Source organism: Anser brachyrhynchus (genome assembly GCF_964034855.1).
Source record: "Anser brachyrhynchus genome assembly, chromosome: 2".
Lineage (NCBI taxonomy): Eukaryota > Metazoa > Chordata > Aves > Anseriformes > Anatidae > Anser > Anser brachyrhynchus.
The window spans coordinates 16,526,629-16,547,970 of NC_137695.1; the positions used below are offsets into that span (position 1 = coordinate 16,526,629).

At 39.6% G+C, this 21,342-nt stretch overlaps 1 protein-coding gene across 7 annotated transcripts in view; it reads left to right on the plus strand.

Moving 5' to 3' along the window:
- The window catches only part of ZNF438 (zinc finger protein 438), a 48,710-nt gene extending 34,196 nt beyond the window's left edge, over positions 1-14,514 (plus strand). For 6 of the 7 annotated variants that reach the window (XM_080579103.1, XM_080579101.1, XM_080579099.1 and 3 more), the window contains 2 exons: positions 8,090-9,956; positions 11,471-14,514. In XM_080579103.1, the coding sequence (XP_080435229.1) occupies positions 8,090-9,956; positions 11,471-12,077 (2,474 nt within the window). In that variant the 3' untranslated portion in view covers positions 12,078-14,514. The other variant, XR_013946222.1, reaches the window with a different exon arrangement.
- Positions 14,515-21,342: the final 6,828 nt, after the last annotated feature.

Genomic DNA, 21,342 nt, shown 5'->3' on the forward strand with positions numbered 1-21,342 from the left:
TTAGTTCCCCCAGGTGGTTGCGTTGCTGAAGCCTGGTTTTGCAGATGTACAGGGATGGTATCCTGCATTGAACGTCAGGACTGGACGAAAAGAACAAAGATAAAACACTGGAACTGCATTGCTACCAAAATCATTTCTTTTCTGCTTAACTGAGCCATGTCAGAGCAGCATGGTTGCTGGATAACACACACTCTAGGTTTGATGTGGTTGATTGTTGGAACTAGTTTAGAGGCATATAGAAGCTGAAACACACTCTCTCTGATCACGTATGTAACAGCATCTCTCAGAGGTGTTCTGTTCTTAAACAGAGAAATAATAATATTTTCTTTATTTTTTTTTTGTGGTTGAGGAGGCCAGGTACCATCTCAGCGCATAGATTTATCCACGTAAGCATTATTTCCACATGCTTATTGTGTTAGAAAAAGGTATGTGTGATTTTGTCAGCTGTAGAGAAAGTTATTACAAATAACAGATGCTTTATGTCAAGCTCTTCATGGCAGTTTCCCTTTCTTGATATGAAAATGTTGTGATCTGTTTAAAATCTATTAATTATGTTAATCTTAGTATGAAATCAGTAACTTATAAACTGAAAGACTGTGCCTTCAAAAAATAAATAAATAAATGAAAACTTTTGAATTTCCCAAACACAGTATGAGAGGTGTTAAAAGAACATATGGATCTGTTAATAAATGGGTTTAAAATTAATTGCAAATGAGTGTTTAAAAATCTCTTGTGTATGTTCTGACATTTAGGAAAGACTTCAAGACTTTATGCCTTTGTACAGTAGCACATAAATGGCTTTTTTTATAAGAGGTCATGTTAAGCCTTGCTTTGCCCACGTTTTGCATAAGATGTTGCTTTTAAATATTGATTTACCCAGATGTGGCTTATCAATTTACATTAAAACCCAAAGTTTTCCTTAAAGTTGTTGGCCACTTGCTGTTCCCCACAGAAATAGGATTTCTTGCAAATTTTAAAAGTTACCTGTGTTGGGATAATACAAAGAGGTAAATGTTCAAGACTGCTGCAGAACACTTAAACTCTACAATGAGAAATCCCAATCTATGAGAAATCCAAAACAATTTTTTTATTAGTGTTGCTAATGCTGATAATACAGCATCTAGATGCAATAATTTCTTGATGTGTTAACTTTTGATTAACAGATCTGCTCTGTGTGGTTGTTGTTTCACATTACACTTTTCTTTAAGGACAGGGATACAGGGGCCAAGATGCTGGCAAGGCTGTATTGGCAGAAAGAAATCGTAAATCATGAAGCAGTTCCTAGTGTACATTCAAACGCAGAGGAAAACAATTCTGGGAGTACAGAGTGGATTACTGTTTTTTCTTTTTTTTTTTTTGTGTAACTTATGTCAGGTACTAATTTAGTGAGAAGTAGATCGGTATAAACATTGGCATTTATTGAGATATGGCTGTTAGTGCAACAAGGATCTCTGTCAGGAGAAAAAAAAAAAGAAGTAGGAAACCTAAGAACTTCCCTAAATATGAACCCATGTTCTTGGATCACTAGATGAACTCTCTCCAACATGACTACAACTGTTTATGCCAAAAATCAATTTAGCTTATTCCTACATCTGAAAAATGTTGAATGTCCACTTTAATGAAGTTAATGTCAGAATACGTTTTTATTTTGCAACTTTATTGCCGTAACGCTCTCTTCTGCTCAGAAGAGTCTTTTGCAGACCACATAAGGAATCCAGGCACTGTCCCACTGTAATCTTAATCTTGGAAAATAATAAACTCTACAGAGTTTAAAGCAAAGAAGGCCTTTCTAAATGGCAAAATGCGTAGTGCACAACTAGCAAACTATATTGAGGCCAAAATCAAAAATGATTGTATATAGCCTTAAGGAGTCTCATTTCCCCTTTCAGAGTTATAACAAGCTCTTTTCGTCCTGCTCCTCCTATGGTATGCCAGGACACGTTTTCTGGATGTATTTGTACATTCTGTGTCTTAGTCTTTGTGCGAATGATGTACCGAGGTTTTCCAATCTTGCGTTAGAACACTTAGGTTGTTTATTTTTCTAATTTATTTTAAATTGCATAAAAGGCCTCCTATGTAGACGTAATTATATGACTCATTAAAAATCAAGCACTAAAAGATGAGAAATAGAAGATACAAGATTATCCCTGTGGTTTTAATTCTTCTCCTCTCCAAATCGCATGTAACAGTAATGTTCCTTACCCATTTATCACAGAATCATCTAGGTTGGAAGAGACCTCCCTATCACAGCCTGATTCCTTGCCCTAGATGCCTTCCAAATCTTATTTCTAGGTTTCTTCTCATTTTCCTGCTGCCCTTCTCTAGATTCTAGTTTCTTCCACACTGTGTGAGCCCAGCAATTAAAAGCTAAGGAGTGAGAGGCCATTTCTTTGTTTCCAGCTTGGGGGTTTGGACCCAAAGCTATAGTTCTAGGAAAAACCCTCGTCAGCCTGAAGCAGGACTGCGTTTAATAGAAGGCAGCGATCGGAGAAGTTAGGTGCTTGGAGTATCTGTTGAACCTATGTCAGGAGCTTAACAACTTGAGCCGAATTTGGGCAGCTTTTCAGAAAGATGAGACATTGCTGTGTCAGATGTAAGGTCTTTCTCTAATACAATATTACTAGATTTTTTTAAAAATGTTGTCATACGTGGGGATGGCTGATGTTTTCTGTTAAAGTGAATTTTAATAAAGTATCTGAGGCAAAAACACATGATGGAACTTTCTACCCAAATGGTCAATATTTGGCAAAGAGAAAAAAACGAATATTGATTCTTACAGAATTTCGTGTTGGACACTTCTGACTTTTGGGCTTTCCTACCAACCTCCTATCTTACAGGTGTGTAGCGTGATGGTTGGACCAGATGATCAAAGATGATCATTGAAGGTCTTTTCCAACCTTAATGATTCTATGACTCTATGAAGGCCAAAATCTGTTTTCTAGAGTGACTGCAATACTTCTGATTTGTGTGAGGTTATGGAAAGTGTCAGTCAGCATAGGATTTATGTTATATTAGCCCTTTATGTTTAAAAATCTCAGTAAAGTTACAGAAACTTCATTTTTCTGAGCTTTTTGTTTTGATACTTTTGACTATTTGCCGTGACACTCAAGCTAAAGCATCCCATCTATTTACCACATCAAACATCTTTACTCCTTTACTAAACTATTGCCTTGTATTCAGCATGTAATATATTAGATTTTAAAACATTTTTTTTGAGGATAGAAAAATGGCAAAGAGCAGTAGCTTTCTTAATGCATTAACTGAAAGTTGATGTTTTTTATTGTCTTTTTTTTTTCTTTCTTTCTTGCTGGCATCTATTTATAACTGACTGAAGCACTTTTGCAGGTGGTGTTTTTTTGCATGCTAATCCTGCAGAAAAACATTGTGTCCAACAAAGTATGCTGGGTCAGCCAAAACAAGAAACTTGTGCTGGAAAGACAGTATCCACAGGTATTTAGTGTGTATGGAGATCTGGCAAAATGAGTGATTAACTAGCATTGACAGAAATAAATCTCATATTGCGTTACTGTGTTAGAAAGTTGTTACGCATTTTTTCTTTCCAGAAGAACAGATATTCTTCCTTTTGAAGTTTGCAAAAGCCTCAGCAACATAAACGCAGGTTGAAATGTCACAAATCTTTTTGGTCTGTATTCTGCTTTTCCCTTCAAATCAGGGTGATCCTTCTCCTGTGGTGTATTCTGCCACTTGTCCACTCGTACACAAATGAAGCACACACCTGAGCAAGTGAGGTGGGCTTACAAAGTTTTTTAAAAGCAATTAACATTCAACACACAGTGGAATTCTGTGTATTGATGTTAATTCTAAATTCTGGAATTCTGATACTTTTTTAATGTTTGAAGTAGATGAGATTCAGGGGGAAATAGGATTTTTTCTGATGCTTTCTGCAGTGTCTGAGTTCACAATGTTGGATGCAGTATGTATAGAGAGGACGAAAGGAAATGGAAAAAGAAGCAAACTAGGCTGGACTGAAGTAGACCTGAATGACTTGGAAAGGGAACCATGAATGAGCAGCAGCCCCGTGGAAGGCTTTCCTTCCTCCAGAGAATCCTTTCCAGCATGGCTCTATCAGAGACTTTGATGCATCATTGAATTTTATTGGTGTATCATTGGCCAGTCCTATACAATTTTAAGATAATTTAAAAGTGGGGAAAGCTTATGACATCCTGCAAGTATCAGAGTGATTTGATATTCACATGTATGAGTGTGGTAACCATTAATCTTTCAGCAGAGACTTTTAAAGCAAATGGATTGAATTGCATTTGATTTAACCTCGTACTTAATTATTTAAAAGTGTCTACCTACTGCTCCAAGTGCATGCCTGTTTGAAAGACTGAAAACACATCAGTTAAAGTGAGCTCCACATCATTCAGATAACGAATCTAATGTGTTCATTCATTTCCTTTATTCTTAATGAAATTGTTTTGGAGAAAGTATAAAAATCGCTGCCTTCGGTGATGTGCCTCTAGAAGTAATGTGGTCTAAAAGCAAGGTTCATCCTCAAGAATGCCAATGCAGGGCCTCACTTAGCTGCCAGTTCCCCCTCTTATGTGCAAGACTTCACGTGTCTGCGTAGGAATGGAGGTTCTTCCTCAGGCCACAACTGCCAAGTCCTTGTCAAAAAAGAGCCCTTTGAACTGATGGACGTAATTTGGAAGGTGATGTGGAACAGAGGTGGAATAACACGGAAAGATGTGTGTTAAGCGTCCAGGTGGTCTTCTGGAACAGTGGCAGCCAGAGCATGTCCCAGTCTTTCAAGATCTTCAGTGTCAGAGTGGCAAAGATACGAATGATTGTAGTGATCTGTGTCTGAAGGGTATTGTTGAATCTTCTAGCCAAGTATAAATGGGAGAAAAAACAATTTAGGTCACTGGTGACACTTCCACGCTTGGTGCATTCAGTAGGACCTCCAGGCTGTGAATCGGCTGGGTCCTTTTTCCTCATCCAAGGTGCTAAATAATCTTCTACCAGGTCTTCCAATTAGCTTTCTACATGCAAAGTCTTAGCAGCCTGAAAGATCATCAGACAGCTAGCCTGCATCTAGCCCATCTCTATATTTAGGCACTGGCTAAGCTGTTTAACTACAGCAGCTGTGTGGGATGAGAGGGAAATACAGAGCTGAGTATCCTTTGCATACCAGAGGCACTGCAGTGAATATTTCTGCACTAAACGGTCTAATGTAAACTTGGAGAAAAAAAAAAGAAAAAAAAAGTAGTCAGGGCTGATACCAAACATGGCCTGCCTGGAAAAAGTATTTATGATAAAATTACACCAGTTGGAAAAGGAGTGTTTGTATAAAAATCCCTTCTGAAATAGTTATATCAATGCTCAGCACTATATTAACTGCGGAAGAAGAGTGTTGATCTAAATGGACCTTGTTTAAAACAACGTTCTGTGGTTGATTTTCCCGAGTGTGCTTTCTTGTGGACTACTGAGGAAATCATGTATATCTTTAAATAAAAGTGATTTTACTGCCTGAATTTGCAGTAGGCAAGTCAATGCATTTGAGAAGCATATACTTATTTTCAAACCCAGTGTAATGCATTATTACTATGAATATTTCCTCCTAACCACAAATTAAAAGTTCCTGGTGCTGCAGCTGCCATTTCTGCACCTTTGTAGAGGTGGCACATCCAGAGCAATTCTCCATCATTTTCTGAGCACGTGGAGTTTGCTGCTGAAGTCCTGACTTTGCTGAAAATTTTATGCAGATCAATGAATGAAATTTTGAAATATAAAGGGAGAGGCCAAAGCCAGAAGAAGAGGAACCTGCTCCATCTTGATTATAGTGGCGAGGTAAATAGCTGCTGGTTTGGACAGAGTCTTTAATATCAGTAAATGGCAAGTACAATCTGGAAAATAAGAGCAGACTGTCCCTAAAAGAAAACTACACGTGTTTGATCATCTTCTGCATTCAGGCCGTGCAGTTTGACCTGTAACTAGCTTTGAAGTTTGGGGTCTAGTTTGGTTACTACTTATATTAATACATTTACATTACATTAACCAATGCAGTTTGGTTAATACTCGTATTAATATATTTCATTATAATACTTCTCAGAAGCTCTTAAAGATGTTGCCTTAAAAGCAGCAACAAGAAGGTACAGAAAAACTCTCAGTACTATTAGCTATCTTAGCAGTCAAAAAGATCAGGATTTCTTTATGTATTTAATGACTGAAGATTAACAAAATAGATGTTCTGAGTGAAAAACAGCGCATGCTTCTAGCTTTTGGAGAATAAAAGTAGAATGTCTCTGCTTTTTCTGGGTTACACAAACTTTCTAGGCCTGGCTTTATCCCCACGTGTAGGGATCTCTTCATATTTGTGCAGGATTTCGTGTGTGCAGTAGGATATCTGGAACTTCTGAACATCTCTACAGGCCTCCAGCAGAATGAAGTACAGTTGGTGCCCGGTAGTTTCCCTTAATTGGGGGCACCGAGGTGATGTATAATAGACTTGGGTTTTGATGCTCTGGATAGCAATAAAAGGATCAAAGCGCCGCGCTCTGCACAGTTACAGTATGAACATGCTGTAGGTCAAAGACTTTGGAGAAGCATCAGACCTGCTGTGGAGGAGCTGGGCCGTGTGTGGGATTGTGCAGCGATCTGGCGTGTCCTGGAGGCGGTGGTTTTACGGCCCATGTGCACACCATGTGTGCGCACGTGGGTCTGTCCAGGAGTTGTGGTCATGAAATGCGATAGCTCTGTAACTTACAGCGTGCGTTGCGAGCTGTGTAAGGTCTGGAAAGAACATCCAGTATTAAGATAAACTTACTGGAGTTTCCAGTGCTGGTGGTAATTCACAGTTCTGGAAGAATGTATAAATACATTTATAATACAAACCTTTAAAACAATCAGGAATACATCTCTGTGGAGGTATCTCATTGCAATATTTTGGGATTCCAGTATTTATTTTGACATATTTTATTCACATGTGGTTCTTCTCTTACTTATTTTTTAATCCTGAAATACGTTATTGCCTTCCCAAATAGCATTTATGGCTGGGGTCTATGTGGATGAATTTTCAGAGAGATTGTTGGGTTATTTTTGTTTTTTTCAGAAAACCTATCCCAGTTTTTGAGAACTGGAAGCATTTGTAATTGAATTTATTTGAGAGTGGGTAATGGGGCTGTTATATGATATGGTAGCAGTTCAATTTAACTATATATCAAGTCCTTTTTTATGGAGTGTGTAAAAGGTTAGCATTTATCTCTGTTGCTGAGTGTGGATTATTAAATCTTACACCTTTTTCCTTTTGTTTTGGTTTTCCTTAATTACCCTCATGTTTTTCTCTACTACAGATACTTGTGACATTTACCAACACAAGTAGAAACAGTAAAGAACTGTTTTATAACTTAGATAAGTTGCATATTCCAAGAAAAAAAAAAAAAGAATAACTTATACAACAATATTTCTAGTGTGCATTAAAAATGTATGAACAATGTGTGTGATTGGGTTTTTAGCAATGGTAAATCCTAAGTCCTTTTTTACACACTTGAATGTATTATAGCGGCAATTTTTTAACAACTTCATCAGGTAAGCTTTAGTCTCTATCTTATAAAAGCCCCAAATTCTAAATGTTAAGAAATTTTGAAGGGTAACATGATGCCAATGAAAAGGCGTGATTGAGCAGGTGCTCAGAAAGTTTCTGCATCATGAAAGGTTTAAATACTGTCCATTTCCAGTCAGTTCTTCCAAATGAATACTGACACCACGCTAGCTCAGATTTTCCAGGGCAGAAGAAGCTTATAAGCACATATATTCTGAAATGTCATGTAGTTTTTAATCTAGAATGGAAGATACATTTAAGATTAAGATATTTTTTTTCCTATGTATATATTCATTATATATTTCACATATATTCCTATGTATGTGCTTCAGGGAGTATTTTTGTTTTGTCCACAGGACTTCTGCAATTCTAAAGTTAATTTATTGGTCATTTAGGTGCTTAATATTTTTAATAAGTTTATATGTAATAGTATCCTTTGTAAGCCATTTTATTTTTGCAACAGTAATTTTTCAAAATGAAACATCATGTGCTTTATTACATGTCTGTATTATTTTATTATTACAGATAAACACAAATCTACTTCGGATATAATACGAAGTTTTCAGAAGAAAGGTCAGTTTAGGACCATCGCTCCCAAAATGGTACCAAAAATTTTAACATCTGGAGTGGTTTCTTGTCTCCAGTCATCTGTGCCTGAACAAAACCCACCAAAAATTTCAGCTGCAGGTTCTAAGCCACTGATGGTGCCAGCTCAAAACTACGCCGTCATGCAGGTTGCTGGTCACGAGGGGACTTTCTCTCTTCTGGCCTTGCCATATGTTACCCCTGCCGTAACGCAGCCAATCCAGCCATCAAACATGGCCCTTTCTGAAAACCTAAAGCTGCCTATCCCTAGGTACCAGTCTGTGAGAAATAAACTGCTGAGTGACAAAAAAACAGCTCAAGTCTCTGTTTTGGGTACACAGAACAAGATTCCTACCAAAGCACAGGTCTCATCGCAGACTTCCCCCATGACTACCCCAGCTGAAGACTGTCCTGAAACTCGTTCTAGTTCAGATTCATCAGAGCAAGTGATGCTATCAGGCCGTGATTCATCTGAAATTACAGCTGCCACCTTACTGAGTGAAAGTAATTCCGCGGAATCTGGATCTCCTTCGGTGAACAAAACAAAAACTGCTGCCAATAATGTTTCTGGACCATCTATAGTTAAAGACTCTTTGAGCAAGCCAGCGAGTTCAAGTAATCCCATGAAACTTAGTCTGCACTCTGTGAAGACGGCACTTGAAACCACAAGGGAGTCATTCATTATGTCTGAGAAACTAAAAGAAAAACCCACAAATTCTGCAAATTCTGTTACTGTCCTTTCACCAGCAGTTTTTGGCAGTCCGATACAGATGACTCCATCAACACCAAAAGGAAAACTTCCTATTTTGCCTTACTCAAGAATGAAAAATTCAGTGTTTTGTAAATCTAAGCAGAGTACTACTGTTATGGATGTATCCGGCCCTTCGATAAGATCTGACTGTGAAAAGACACCAGCTTCGGTGAAAACCTTTCATGTTCCTTCTAAAGGATCTGATAAACGATTAGCTGTACCATTTACACAAGCCCCCAAACAAACCATTCGAGAAAATACTTTCTCTCCATCCAGTAAAGTGGATGTTGACAGCCTTAAAAAAATGAATGGTACACCCTCGAAAAGAAGAGGCAGGAAGAGAAGAGCCCCAGATGATTTATTGGCTTTTCAGACCAAGCGAAGGAAGTGCATCGTTAATAAATTTCGAGAAGGAAAAGAGAGGGTGAAAGCTGATCTTCAGCCACCTGAAGACAAAAAAGCAGAGGCGGTGAAAAAATACCGTAGTATTAGACCAAAACCAGTGGTGGTTGTGCAGGCTATCGCACCACTGACCTCTGCAGCCGTAGTAGAGGCAAAGTCTCCCGACCGATTAGACCGAGATATTTTTGTAAACAGTTCACTTGCCAGTAAATATTTAAGCTACAAGCATAACGACACTACATCGGTTAAATCAATCGATTTAGGTAGAAATGCCTATTCAGCTGTACCTAAGCCATGGCATAAATGCCACATTTGTAACCATAACTTCCAGTTCAAACACCACCTTCAGGACCACATGAACACGCACACAAACAAACGGCCTTACAGCTGCCGAATTTGCCGGAAGGCGTATATTCATTCTGGAAGCCTGAGCACGCACATGAAACTTCACCACAGCGACGGCAAGCCCAAAAAGCTTGTGTGTTGTGAATTCTGTGCTAAAGTTTTCGGCCACGCAAAAGTCTATTTTGGTCACCTAAGGGAAGTACACAGGGTTGTTATCAGCACCGAGCCCTCCAGTAGCGAGCAACAGCTGCAAGATGCTCTGAGGAGCAGAGACACAAATATAAAAGAGGCAGAAGAAGCAACAGAAAGGTGAGTGCTTTCACTGATTAAATGCTAATAAAAATGGGATTTCAGATTACCAGTGGAAATTCACAAACGTCACCACAATGAAAACTGTTGATTTTTCATCCCTTTTTTTTTTTTGGTTTAGTTTTTGTTTTCTTGCCCAAGTGAGATTCCTAATGGTTTAAATATTCTCTTGTGGAATCTAGTCAATGCGTTAAATAATCCAATATATTTCAGCTGATTTGTAGAATATAAATTATTACTGACACTGGAATGTCCAAAGTAATTTTTCATATCTTCTAGTAATACCCAAGCCACCAGTAGAGCTATTTTGATCAGTTGATTTCTCCTATTTTTTTTTGTTAATCTGCGCTATCTTTTGAACCCTTTTATTCTACCCATTTTGTGATTTTTTTCCCCAGAAGGTAAGTAAACCAACTGCAATAAGTGAAAAGCAATTCATATTCCAGTATTAGCTTGTAGTTTGTTTACACTATTAAATATCATTATCCCATTTCCTTCTCTGGAGTGCTGTGAGCTAATCTGTCTTGTGCCTTGATTACCTCTGCTTCTGCAATCACTTTGCCAAGTAAAAAAGTTAGCATAAACCATATTGAGATGGATAGGTCATTATTTTATTTCTGCATTATGAATTTGAGGTGAATTTTCTTGGCACAGTATAAATGTTAGCTTTTTTGTTTGCCCCACTGTGCTTTGCTTTGATTGAAGTACGCTTTATTATAATTACATGTGTATTAATAAACAGCAATATGTGGGCCTTTTCCTAGAGTTCTTGAGAAGGTTTTTGTGTTGTTTGGTTTTGTTTGGTTTTGATTGCCTTAACTTAAAGAAGGAACATGCTAGCTCTTACATGTGTCTGTTCCCTTTACACTGCAGAGCTGTCCTGAGTCAGTGAGAGGGGCTGTCCGGTTGTAAATGACCTATTTAAACTTTTTTAAAGTGTGGTGCAAACTTTTAGGTAAAAAAAAAAAAAAAAAAAAAAAAAGAAAAGAAGCTCTGAAGTTTCATTGCTTCCACCTTTGAGTGGGAGGTGGGACCCGTGGTTTTGGCTTAAATTGACTTCAGATCAATCGGTACAAGCAAGTTAGTTTCTGTGAGTAGTCAGCTACTGGTAATTCTCACTTGTACTTTTCTAGCACAGAGCTAGGCATATTTGGATTGACCTCACTAAGTCAGGAACTTTTAATAAAAGGTGAATAACATTTTTTTAAAGGTTAGTGTCATAAAAGATTATTTTTACAGAGATTATTTTGCCATTTTAGAGGCAATTCTTAAACTCAGCAGTGTCAAATAACATTCAGCTTCAGTTGTTTTCCTAATCAACCTTATTAGTATTTTATTTCTTTTTTTATCTGTTCCTAATAAATTGGATACTGTAGCAACAGTTCCTGTTTTCAATCAAAAGACTGTTTTGTGGATGTCATCTCTTCTTGGAACTTGTATGGACAGAAACTATCAGCTCTTTTGTGTATGGCTAATGCTGAAATAGTGTTTTTTTTTGTTTGTTTTTCTAACAGGGGAAACAAGTGCAATTTGGAAGACCTGTTCCATAATGCCGGAGAGGTTAAATTACAGATCAGATGTGGTCGGTGCCAGTTCATCGCACAGTCTTTTGCTGAAATGAAGTTTCATTTGTTGTGCTCTCATGGAGAAGAGATCCAGGGAAGAGTGAAGGAAGGGGTTTTGCAAGGAAGTAAAGGAGCTAAGGGGGAACTCATCAAACATGCAACACACTTCTGGAAACAGCGCAGTGAAAGAAGACATTTAGCAAAATGCAATGCCCGTGAGGAGGAGTTTTATGCTTTTCCAAAACTGAAAAAACAGATATACTTTCACCATCAGAATAATGCTGATACATTATCTAAAAGTGAAGTGACTCAGTCAGGAAGCAGTGAAACAGCCAAGGAGGTGCAAAATGTAGGTTGTGGTACACCAAGCAAAAAGATTGAAATTTGGTCTAAAGCTGGATATAACTGCATTTTGTGCAAACAGTTATTTGGAAAGAAAGAGGATCTTTGTAATCATTGGCAGAGTCATCATAACTGTGAAGACCCTTCTATTTTATGGACAATCTTTAGTTTGGTCTCTAAACAAGGAATTATTGAACTTTCCAATAATGGTTAATATTGAAGTGCAGTTTTACTGTGCTGTATTGCTAAACTGACTCGTGAGATGTACTGCTTCAGAGGTTTGTTTGGTATGGTGGTTTCTTTGGTTAGCAATTACAATCTTTGCTCACCTTTGTTTTGTTGAATAGCAAATGTATTCATCCACTGTCTTTCCAGATGGGTACGTGCAGGCTGGTTATGAAATACTGTATTTAATATTCATGTGTGAGGAACTTAGCAGAAGTAAATACTCAATGCTAATGGTTAAAATTAAGAAGATACTCAAATTACCTTACACTGTACGTTATGCAGAAATAAATCAGTTTACATAAAGTAATCCCGATCTTGAATGAAATGGCAAACCAGGCTGAAAGTGTAATTTCAGTCCCAACTGTGCTTCCAGATTTTGTGCTAAACTGGTATTTCTGTACAATTCTGTAGATGATTTAAAGGTGCATATATGCAGCCTGTGTTCAGGAGCTTTATTATCTGTAATTTAAAAGCTTTTAATCTTGTTTTCTTGATTTCAGTCTTTTCAGCCACCAGGTCTTCTAGGAGTTATATTCTGTCCTTACAACAGGAGGGATCTCTGGACTTTAAAGTGAAAAATCTACGTGTATTTTTTTGCCTGTAGTCCTTTGCATTGAAGACAAGAGTTAGTCACCACCTGTGAAGATGGAACCCTCAAAGCTTGACTGCTTTATGAAAAAAAAAAAAAGAAAGAAAAAAAAAAGAAAAAGAGGTTGTTCTAAAAATAATCTGAGTTTGTTACTTCAGGGAAGTTTGACATTCTGCAATAGGTTGCATGATTCACATTGAACTTTAAGCATTTTCCTTGCACCTCCTGTGACAGCAGCGCAAACACCTTTGGCTCTGCCTTTAACACTCTCGGTGTATCTCTTTTTGTACCTATACAGTTGGCCCAGTCTTCAGCTTCAAAGGAAAATTGTTCCCCTGCTTCTGAGTCGATAATACAGCTAATGAGCTTTTTTCACTTGTGTTGCCAGATTTACCATATTGTAGGATTGGCCTGCAGCACCTTCACCTTCCAATATCAGGAGCCAGTAGCAGTTTCCTTACCAGGATACACACCTGTAGTGGATGTGGTGTTCCCCCTAATGGACCATTTCAGCACATCCCCAAGGAGACAATTTAAGTTGGGGCTGTGAGGAGATGGAGTTCTGGAGCTCATTTTTTATGAAAAGTTCATTGAAGCCATTAAATCTGGTTTGAAATTTGTGTTTAAACTGCTGTTACTTAAACCCTTATGTGCATCTGAATTATTTTGGAAGCAGTAATGGGGACAGTGTAGGAGGTTACCCTCAGCAGGCTTGCAGATGGCACAAAACTGGGGGGAGTGGCAGTACACCAGAGGGCTGTGCTGCCATCCAGAGGGACCTCAACAGGCTGGAGAGACGGTCTGGTAGAAACCTCAGCAAGGAGATGTGTGAAGTCTTGCACCTGAGGAGGAACAACCCCAGGCACCAGGACATGCTGGGGGCCTCCCAGCTGGAAAGCAGCACTGTAGAAAAGGACCTGGTGGGAGTCCTGGTGGACACCAGGTTGGTCATGAGTCAGCAACATGCTCCTGCCACAAAGAAGGTCAGTGGTTATTGAGGGCTGGTGGAGGGAGATGATCCTTTCCCTTTCAGCACTGGTGAGGCCGCAGCTGGAGTGCTGTGTCCAGTGCTGGGCCTACCAGCACAAGAGACGTGGATGTACTGGAGAAAGTCCAACAAAGGGCCACAAAAATGATGAATTGACTGGAGAGTCTCTCATATGGGAGCTGGAACCGGTTAGCCAAGAGAAAAGGTTCAGGAGGGATCCTACCAACATCTATAAATACGCGGAGGGAAGGTGTGAAGAAGACAGAGGCAGGCTCTCAGTGCTGTCCAGTGACAGGGCAGGAGGCGATGGGTACAAACTGAAATACAGGAGGATCCCTCTGAACGTCAGGAAACACTTTTTTATGTTGAGGCTGACTGAGCCCTGGCACAGGCTGCTCAGAGAAGCGGTGGAGTCTCCTCGGAGACCTTCAGAAGCCGCCGGGACACGGCCCTGGGCTCCCTGCTCTGGGTGGCCCTGAGTGAGCAGGGGTTGGGCCTGCTGGGCCCAGAGCTCCCTGCCAGCCTCAGCCACCCTGCGGTTCTGTGAACTGATCACGGTTCAGCAGAAATCAGAGAATATCAGGGCAAACTGAAAAGTACACCAATGCTGTCTCTAAACTACTACTCCATTTGTTTCATCTTGTGGTCAGACTGTAACTGAGGGATTGCAGTGATGAAAGAATCCTTCCTAAAATGCCCCGAGTGGCCTCGCTTTTGTAGAAATTGTGTTGGTGAGAACGAGATCTACAAATGTTGGGTACTTCAAATGGGATTCCAGAAGCTGTTGGGATATTTTGTGTATGTGTTTTGTTTTTAAACAGTAAAGGCAGCTTTGATGAGCCAAAAGCTTTGTATGTCATTTCTTGTGGCATGGTGCTTTGCCTGGTGTTGAACTACAAGACGAGTTGAGAAAAGTAAAAGACAAAAGGAAAATTCTCATGGGTTGGGCTGCTTGGTGAAGTGGGAGAGTCCCTGTTGATTTTTACAACCTCCTTACTATCTGTTCTCATAAATACACAATTGTGGTGTTTTTTTTTTGTTTTGTTTTTTGTTGTTGTTTTGTTTCATTGCTTTAGGGTATTGCTTTGTATGCTGAACTGCTTTAAAACATTGTTTTTTCTTATGCTTGTGTGTTACCCATCTTTTAATGCCTACAATATATTGAAATTTATTTTTCCTCACCAGTTAGATGGAAGAGAAGATAAGGCATATCTGGAAAGGAATAGCTAATTTTAAAGTCAGTGTTTCATATGAAATTGAGACTGTATTTAATGTAGCAGAGTGTTTACGTTTAGGAGTGTGTTGTGTTCTTTGTTTCCCCCAACTTAATCCCTTAACTTTCAAAATCAAAGAGCTTGCTGTTTTCTGCGAAACAGAAATGTGAGCACAGTCCCTCCTTCCCATAGTTAACACTGAATCAAAGGGAAGTTCATTCCCAGCATACAAGTATGCATTTTAAGAGTTGGGCAAAACCCATTAAAAAGGCTTGATTGTGCTCATCATTTAAAACAGACCTTAAATCACCTTTTCTGCAACATTGCCCATTCCTGAGTGTAGTTTAAAGTGAGCTGAAATGAATGCTGCTCTGCCACTGAGCTCCTCCTGTTCGGGAACAGCACAAACGATGGCCAAGCAGTCCTTCCAAAATATTTTCCAAAAGTGTTTGTTAAAAATAAGCTCGTTCTATAGAGCCAGTGATGTGAATGAGTTGGTTTGTGGTGGTTTTCGACCAGGAGAAGTCTCACCGCTCTCATTGCACGTTGGAGAGGGGGTTGCAGTGCTGGTGGGGAGGTTTGGGATGAGGGAGCAGGTTGCTTTTTTTAAACTGGAAATTCTCATGTACTTGACGTGCTTTACTTTCATCAAATTCTTGAGCTTCTCTTCCTTTCTCTAGTCCAGGCCAAATGGGTAAACGGGTCTCAGCTTTCAGCAATTTAAAGCCTGAAAAACACATTTTAAAGCATGGTTTTAAGCTGTTTCTCAGTGTTCTTGTAAATGTTTAAAATTAGAAGCACTTTTTTTTTTTTAATTCTTTTTTCTTTTTTTTTTTTTTTCTGAGCCTGAAAGCATTCTTAAGTTTCAGGCTATTATGATAGATCATGAAAGGTTGGGATTTTTTGAAAATACATCTGTATTTAATGCAAAGCTGTCCTTTGTTCGAAAAGTGTTTGTTTTGAATTTGTGTTGGTTTTGATAGCATTTGGAGGTATGGAGTGAGCCTTATTTACAGCAACATTAAATAGCTCATGTTTGCAGTTCAGCTGAATGGTTGTCATGAGTACAGTTTGCTGTTTACCTTGAAGTCGGACAAGTTAACATCTGGTTTTGCACGTAAATTATATTTTTAAATTGTTAAAACGAATGTTGTTGTTTTTTTAGCTGTAGTTTTGTTCCCCTCTGATTTTTCAGTAAATCTCTGTTTCAGCTTCCCTGTTCAACTTTAAAGCTGTTCCTCACATGGAAAGTTGTTCCTTCATCATCACACCATAAATAATCAAAGCTGGATGAGTTCCACTGCTGCTCTGGCTTGCCGAGTATTGCCTTTCTCCAGCTGCAGAGCTGCAGTTTCCTATGGCTAACTTGACATAGTTGCTGGCAGTAAATTTTTTACTTCATTTATTTATTAGAATTTAGATCTCTGCTGTTTAGCTCCATCAGAGTTTCTGTCATACCTCGTTAGATACTTATTTTATCTACTAGTCACTGAGCTCTTTAGAATCAGTGTCATAAGAAGGATGAACAGGTATTTAAGAGAGCAGATTTCAACCCTAACTTTGTTCAGATGATGCTGACGTTTGAGAATCACCAGCTTATCTAGGCTCAGCCATGTAGTGTATTATATTTCTACAACGCATCCCCCTACATACGCATCTATTTTGGAAAGAAATGTATACTTCAAATACACCTATTGTCAATTATTATTATCAAACCTGTACAATGTAGGTTTGTGATTATTATGCATGAAGATTAAACTATTAACTGTTGTAGGTTGACTTGTCAAGTTCCTTACAGCTCTGAAAAATGAAAGTCTCTGTGTGTCGAGTCTGACACTGAGAAAATCTGGTCTCACGAAGAAAATTCTGATGGCTTAAAAAGAATGGCAAAGTGTGTCCGTATTGCAGTGTGTGGTTTTATAGCTGATCCGTCACAGTTTAGGATTTCCTCCATTTTTGATTAAATTGTCTGAATATTTCTTTGTTAGTAACGCTGAAGAGGACCCAAGCCTAGAGGCAAGTTTCATGACAAAAATGCCTTTACTTTCTTTCTCCATACAGGCAGACACGTCCATGGGATCGAATAGTCTGGGTGACCTTCTACAGGCACAGAGTGGGGCAGTGCGCAAGGTCTGGCCTCACTGTGTGCCCTTGTGGCTGACCTTTCTGCAGTTCCAAAGCAGAAATTGTGAATTTGAGCCTAAAAATATCTTACTTTTCAGACCTGAGTGAATTTCTAATAACCTTACTGTCAAACGTTTAAGAAATTCTTAAAAAAAAAAATAAGGAAAAAAAAGTGCTTTGTTTGGTGATTTTATTGCTGTAACAGTACCAGCAATGTTCTTAAACATGGTAGGACTGGGGCTGTCAAGTACAAAGGAAACTTTCTCTTTTTTTTCCACACATCTTATTGACTTTTCCATGTAGGCATTAGGAATGATGGCATGAATTATGATTTATGCTGCTGACAAATCCAGGTACATTATTCTGAAGTTATTTTGCAGAAATTTACAATTTAATCTCAAATAAAGGATTAAGTCAGTGAAAAGAGAATTATTTCAGAAAGAGATACGTAAGCAAACTGTCCTTCATATATGGATTTCTCTGCGCACTGCTGTAGATAAATTCGTGGATTATAGGTCTGCTGGTAGGTGCCAACAGTTTCTTCTTATCCAGAGTAGTACAGGGAAAAGAGAAAAAAATTCCTTACTGTCTCTGACTTGAATTTTGTTCAATATTTCTGCTGTTGTGCCAGTCCAGATCATGGTCCAGGGCATCTTCTAAGGGGTTTGCAGAGTGCAGCATGATTCAGTGGAGGAAAGAAGAAGAAACACCCGAAGCAGGTTGTGGCAGCAGAGGTAGGCACGACCTGCTGAACGCAAGACCTTTCTCTTCCCTTTTTTTCTCCCAACTCCTTTTTCCCTTTTTATTTTTCCCTCTGTTTTCCCTCCCCTCTCCCCATTTTCCCCTTTTTAAAGCCGCGCTGCCTTTCGAGCATCCTCCCTGAGCCATTCTGGCCGAACACAATTCAGAAACATCCAGCTCGACAAAGTCGGGGCCGTGTCCGATGTCTCTGCTGCAAGCCGGGAGCTGCGGACGGAGCAGCCGTGAGTGCTCTTAGGGGCTCGGGGACATGTGGGGGCCGGGGGCAGCCTCTGCTGGGCTCAGCAGCAGCCCCTGGCATAGCAACCCTAGCCTGCTTCGGTGGGGTTTGGCTTTTTGGAAAACATTTTGGTCGCCCTTACTGCTGGTCCATCCCCGGTGGCAGGGCTGCTAGCGTTAGCAAGGCTTCGGTGCGGTAGCTGGTATTTTAGGCACTGTTACGAGCGGTTTTGTGACATTTGTAAAGAAAGAACAGAACTTGGGATAAAAAGTCCACCTCAAGACCAAATAAAGTGTTGGTTTCAGCTGGTGATGCTTCAGTAGTGAGAACATGTTTTGGCACAAAACCCCGTTCTTTCTGTTGTCGCAGAGCATGGCCAAGGCCTTTGAATACCTGCACAAAGGGCTTCTGCTCCTCTCAGTGCTCCGTGCTTACTGGGGCTCCAGGCTCTCTGCCTTTCGTACACAATGAATATACTACCTTTTTTTTTTTTTTTTCAGATTTAGGATATAAATAAAGCGTTTTATTTCCTGCATGCTAAGTAATTTCGTGCAGCTTCAGGTTTAATCTGACTTCCGAAGGTACGCCCGATCAAGGAGATCGATACACCTCCCCATCGCTGGAAGCAATAAATGACATGGCGGGGGAGGAACGTGATAAATATCCCTGTGAGCATACCTTTGAAGCAACGCGATTGCTTTCCAGTGGAAGTTTAATTTCTTCATGTTTTTAGTTAAAAGCTTTTATTAATTTTAACTGAAGTAAATATGCTATACTTTGCTTTTCAAATAAATCCTTTTACAGCTCGGAGTCCTTGGAGTTTGAATCCTCTCCAGCCATTTTCTGCTATCTGCCAATTCCTTGCTAAGTGCAAACCTGACACTGCTGCCAATAAATCCACCTTCATGCCATTTAAAGTCATCTGCTGTATTTCTGTGCAGCTAATCAAAGTTTGTGAGAAGCCATTTTTTAAAGGGGACAGAATTCTGGCCGTTTCAATTGAGTAAGTCGGTTCGCTGCTATTCGTTTTAATTATAAAAGAGAGAAGTGGTACAGATTGAAAGCTTCCTTACTTTTATTCTTTTTTGGGGAATTGTTGGAGGGGAAGTTTTGCAGAAAGAAATGGGTTTTGTTCATGCTGCTGTATGTGTTGCTCTCCTCGCCCACTTTTTAAGACTCCTCAATGCAGCAAGACAGCGCCCATGCTCTGTGCGTTGATTGCATCCTGTTAAACGCAAAGCACTGCTTTATTTTTACCTGGTGAGACAGCTCATCTGATAAATGGATGGGACGCCGGCACTCCAGGAGACAAAGACGATGTCTGCATGGGTTCATAGTCTAAAGTCTTTCAGAAGCACAATTTCCAATCCCCCTACGCAGGCACCACCACGCACAAAACTATAAAAGGATTAGGTCTGAGGAACATTTTTTTTTAACTTGTTAGTGCCATACTGTACACAATGTACTCCAGTTATTTTTCTTTTATTAGAGTGCAATAACACTATGATTATTATACTACTAATATATTTATGGCTGATCTGATTCCTGAAATACACCATGGCCATCTGGGCTCTTCCAGGAAATTGGATTAATTGTTGAATTGTTTGAATTTCATATTAAAAAAAAAAGAAAAGAAAAGAAAGAAGTGCTGCTCTTGCTGGTTAACACCGCAGGTAGGATTTAAACAATATTTCTGAGATTGATTTATTGGCGCGGCGGAAAAGTCTGGTGCTGGGCCCTTCCGCTGACATTTGCTCGCATTAGGAAGCAATGCAGGTGGCAGTCCGTTTCAGCACCGAATGGATTTTCCCCCTTTCTTTCTGATAAATGAAGTGCTTATGGAAGGTGAGAGATTGAAAAAGCGAGCTCCCCTCGGAGGTCCAGGCGGGCGCCGTGGCTGTGCCCCTGCCCCTTGGCCGGCGGCGCTGGGGCTGCTGGAGGGGAGCTGCTGCTGGCGCCACGGAGCTCGCCTCCAGGATCCTGGGGCCTGATGCACGGCACAGGAGGATGTTTTGACACCAGACTCGTTTCGTCTGTCACTTGATAATAAATCGTTCCCGTGTCTTCATTGTAGGCAACTTCCCTTACGCGCTGAGCTTTTGTCTCGTGTTTTCATTTTGTGCATAATAGATGGGATCGGGTTTTGAGTTGAGTTCTCAACAAATTGTTCCGAACCTTTCTGGTACATGAGACCACTCGATTGTTGCTAATATTTATCACCTTCATTCGGTGTCATTTTAAGGCAAACATTTGATGGCTTCTACTGTCAAATATTGCATGTAAATCTAACAGTGACATATTTTTAAATTATTTTAGAGCCCGATTAAATTAGCCCTTTTAAAAAGAATGCAGGTTCGCTAATAGTGTTTCCTGCAATGCGCATCTCTAGAGAGAACTGAGATCTGACTTTTATAGTCAGAACCAATTAGGCTCATCCTTTACTCCCCCTTCTCTCCGCAGCATTTAGATGAATCACATTTTTCAGGCACAGTTCAAGCAGCCTGTCAGGTCTCCTGGGCTATCTGCCTCCTGGGCTCTGCATTCCCACTGTCAGCTGTGAAAAATAATCCCCCCCTTTGCACTTGTGTCCAAGGAAAGTAAGATGATGAATCCACAAGTTAGTTTTAAGGGTAGGGGGAGAAGTGCAATATTGTTTACTCAGCAGCGAGTAGGGTTTTGTTCTAGTGGATAAGGCTGCTGTAAGGTATGGGGAAGCATGCTGATGTTTATAGCTTTCAAGCTCATGAATTTATGAGGATTCATCCTCACTTAAAAGAAAAAATCGCTTTTGCTCTTAGTCAGTTTTCTAGGTGTGCCTAAAAGGTGTGCCTGAAGTGTGGCAAAAAGAAGTTTTGAAGAAGAAAAAAAAAAAAAGCTGTAAACACAACATAAAAAGTCATTTAGAAAAAAAAAATCAACAAGAATTCTCCAACACAGACAGGCTATCCGAGTGTGAATGACCTCTTTCAGATGAAGGTGATGATAGTTTAGACTTCTTGATCAACAGCTCCGATGAAACTGAAGGAACTCCTTTCAAACCAAAGGAAAATGATCTTTTAGCCTTGGAGGACTTGGAAGAGATGTTCCCACTGAGGTAGGGGAAAAGTGCAAATACCAAGTTTATCCCTTGGAATTGTCAATTCTAGATGCAGCATTTGTGTTCAATATTCCTCTCTTTGACCTAGTATGAGAGTGTTCCTTTCATGTGGAGAAGAGATGCTGAACCTTAATCACTGCTGAGCCTGCAAAGCAACTGAGTTTTCAGTTTACAGTGACAGAAATCTCATTTAAAAAAAAAAAAAAAGCCACTATAATGAAGCCTCTTGCCTTTCACCTTTCAAGTTTCCTGCCCCTCAC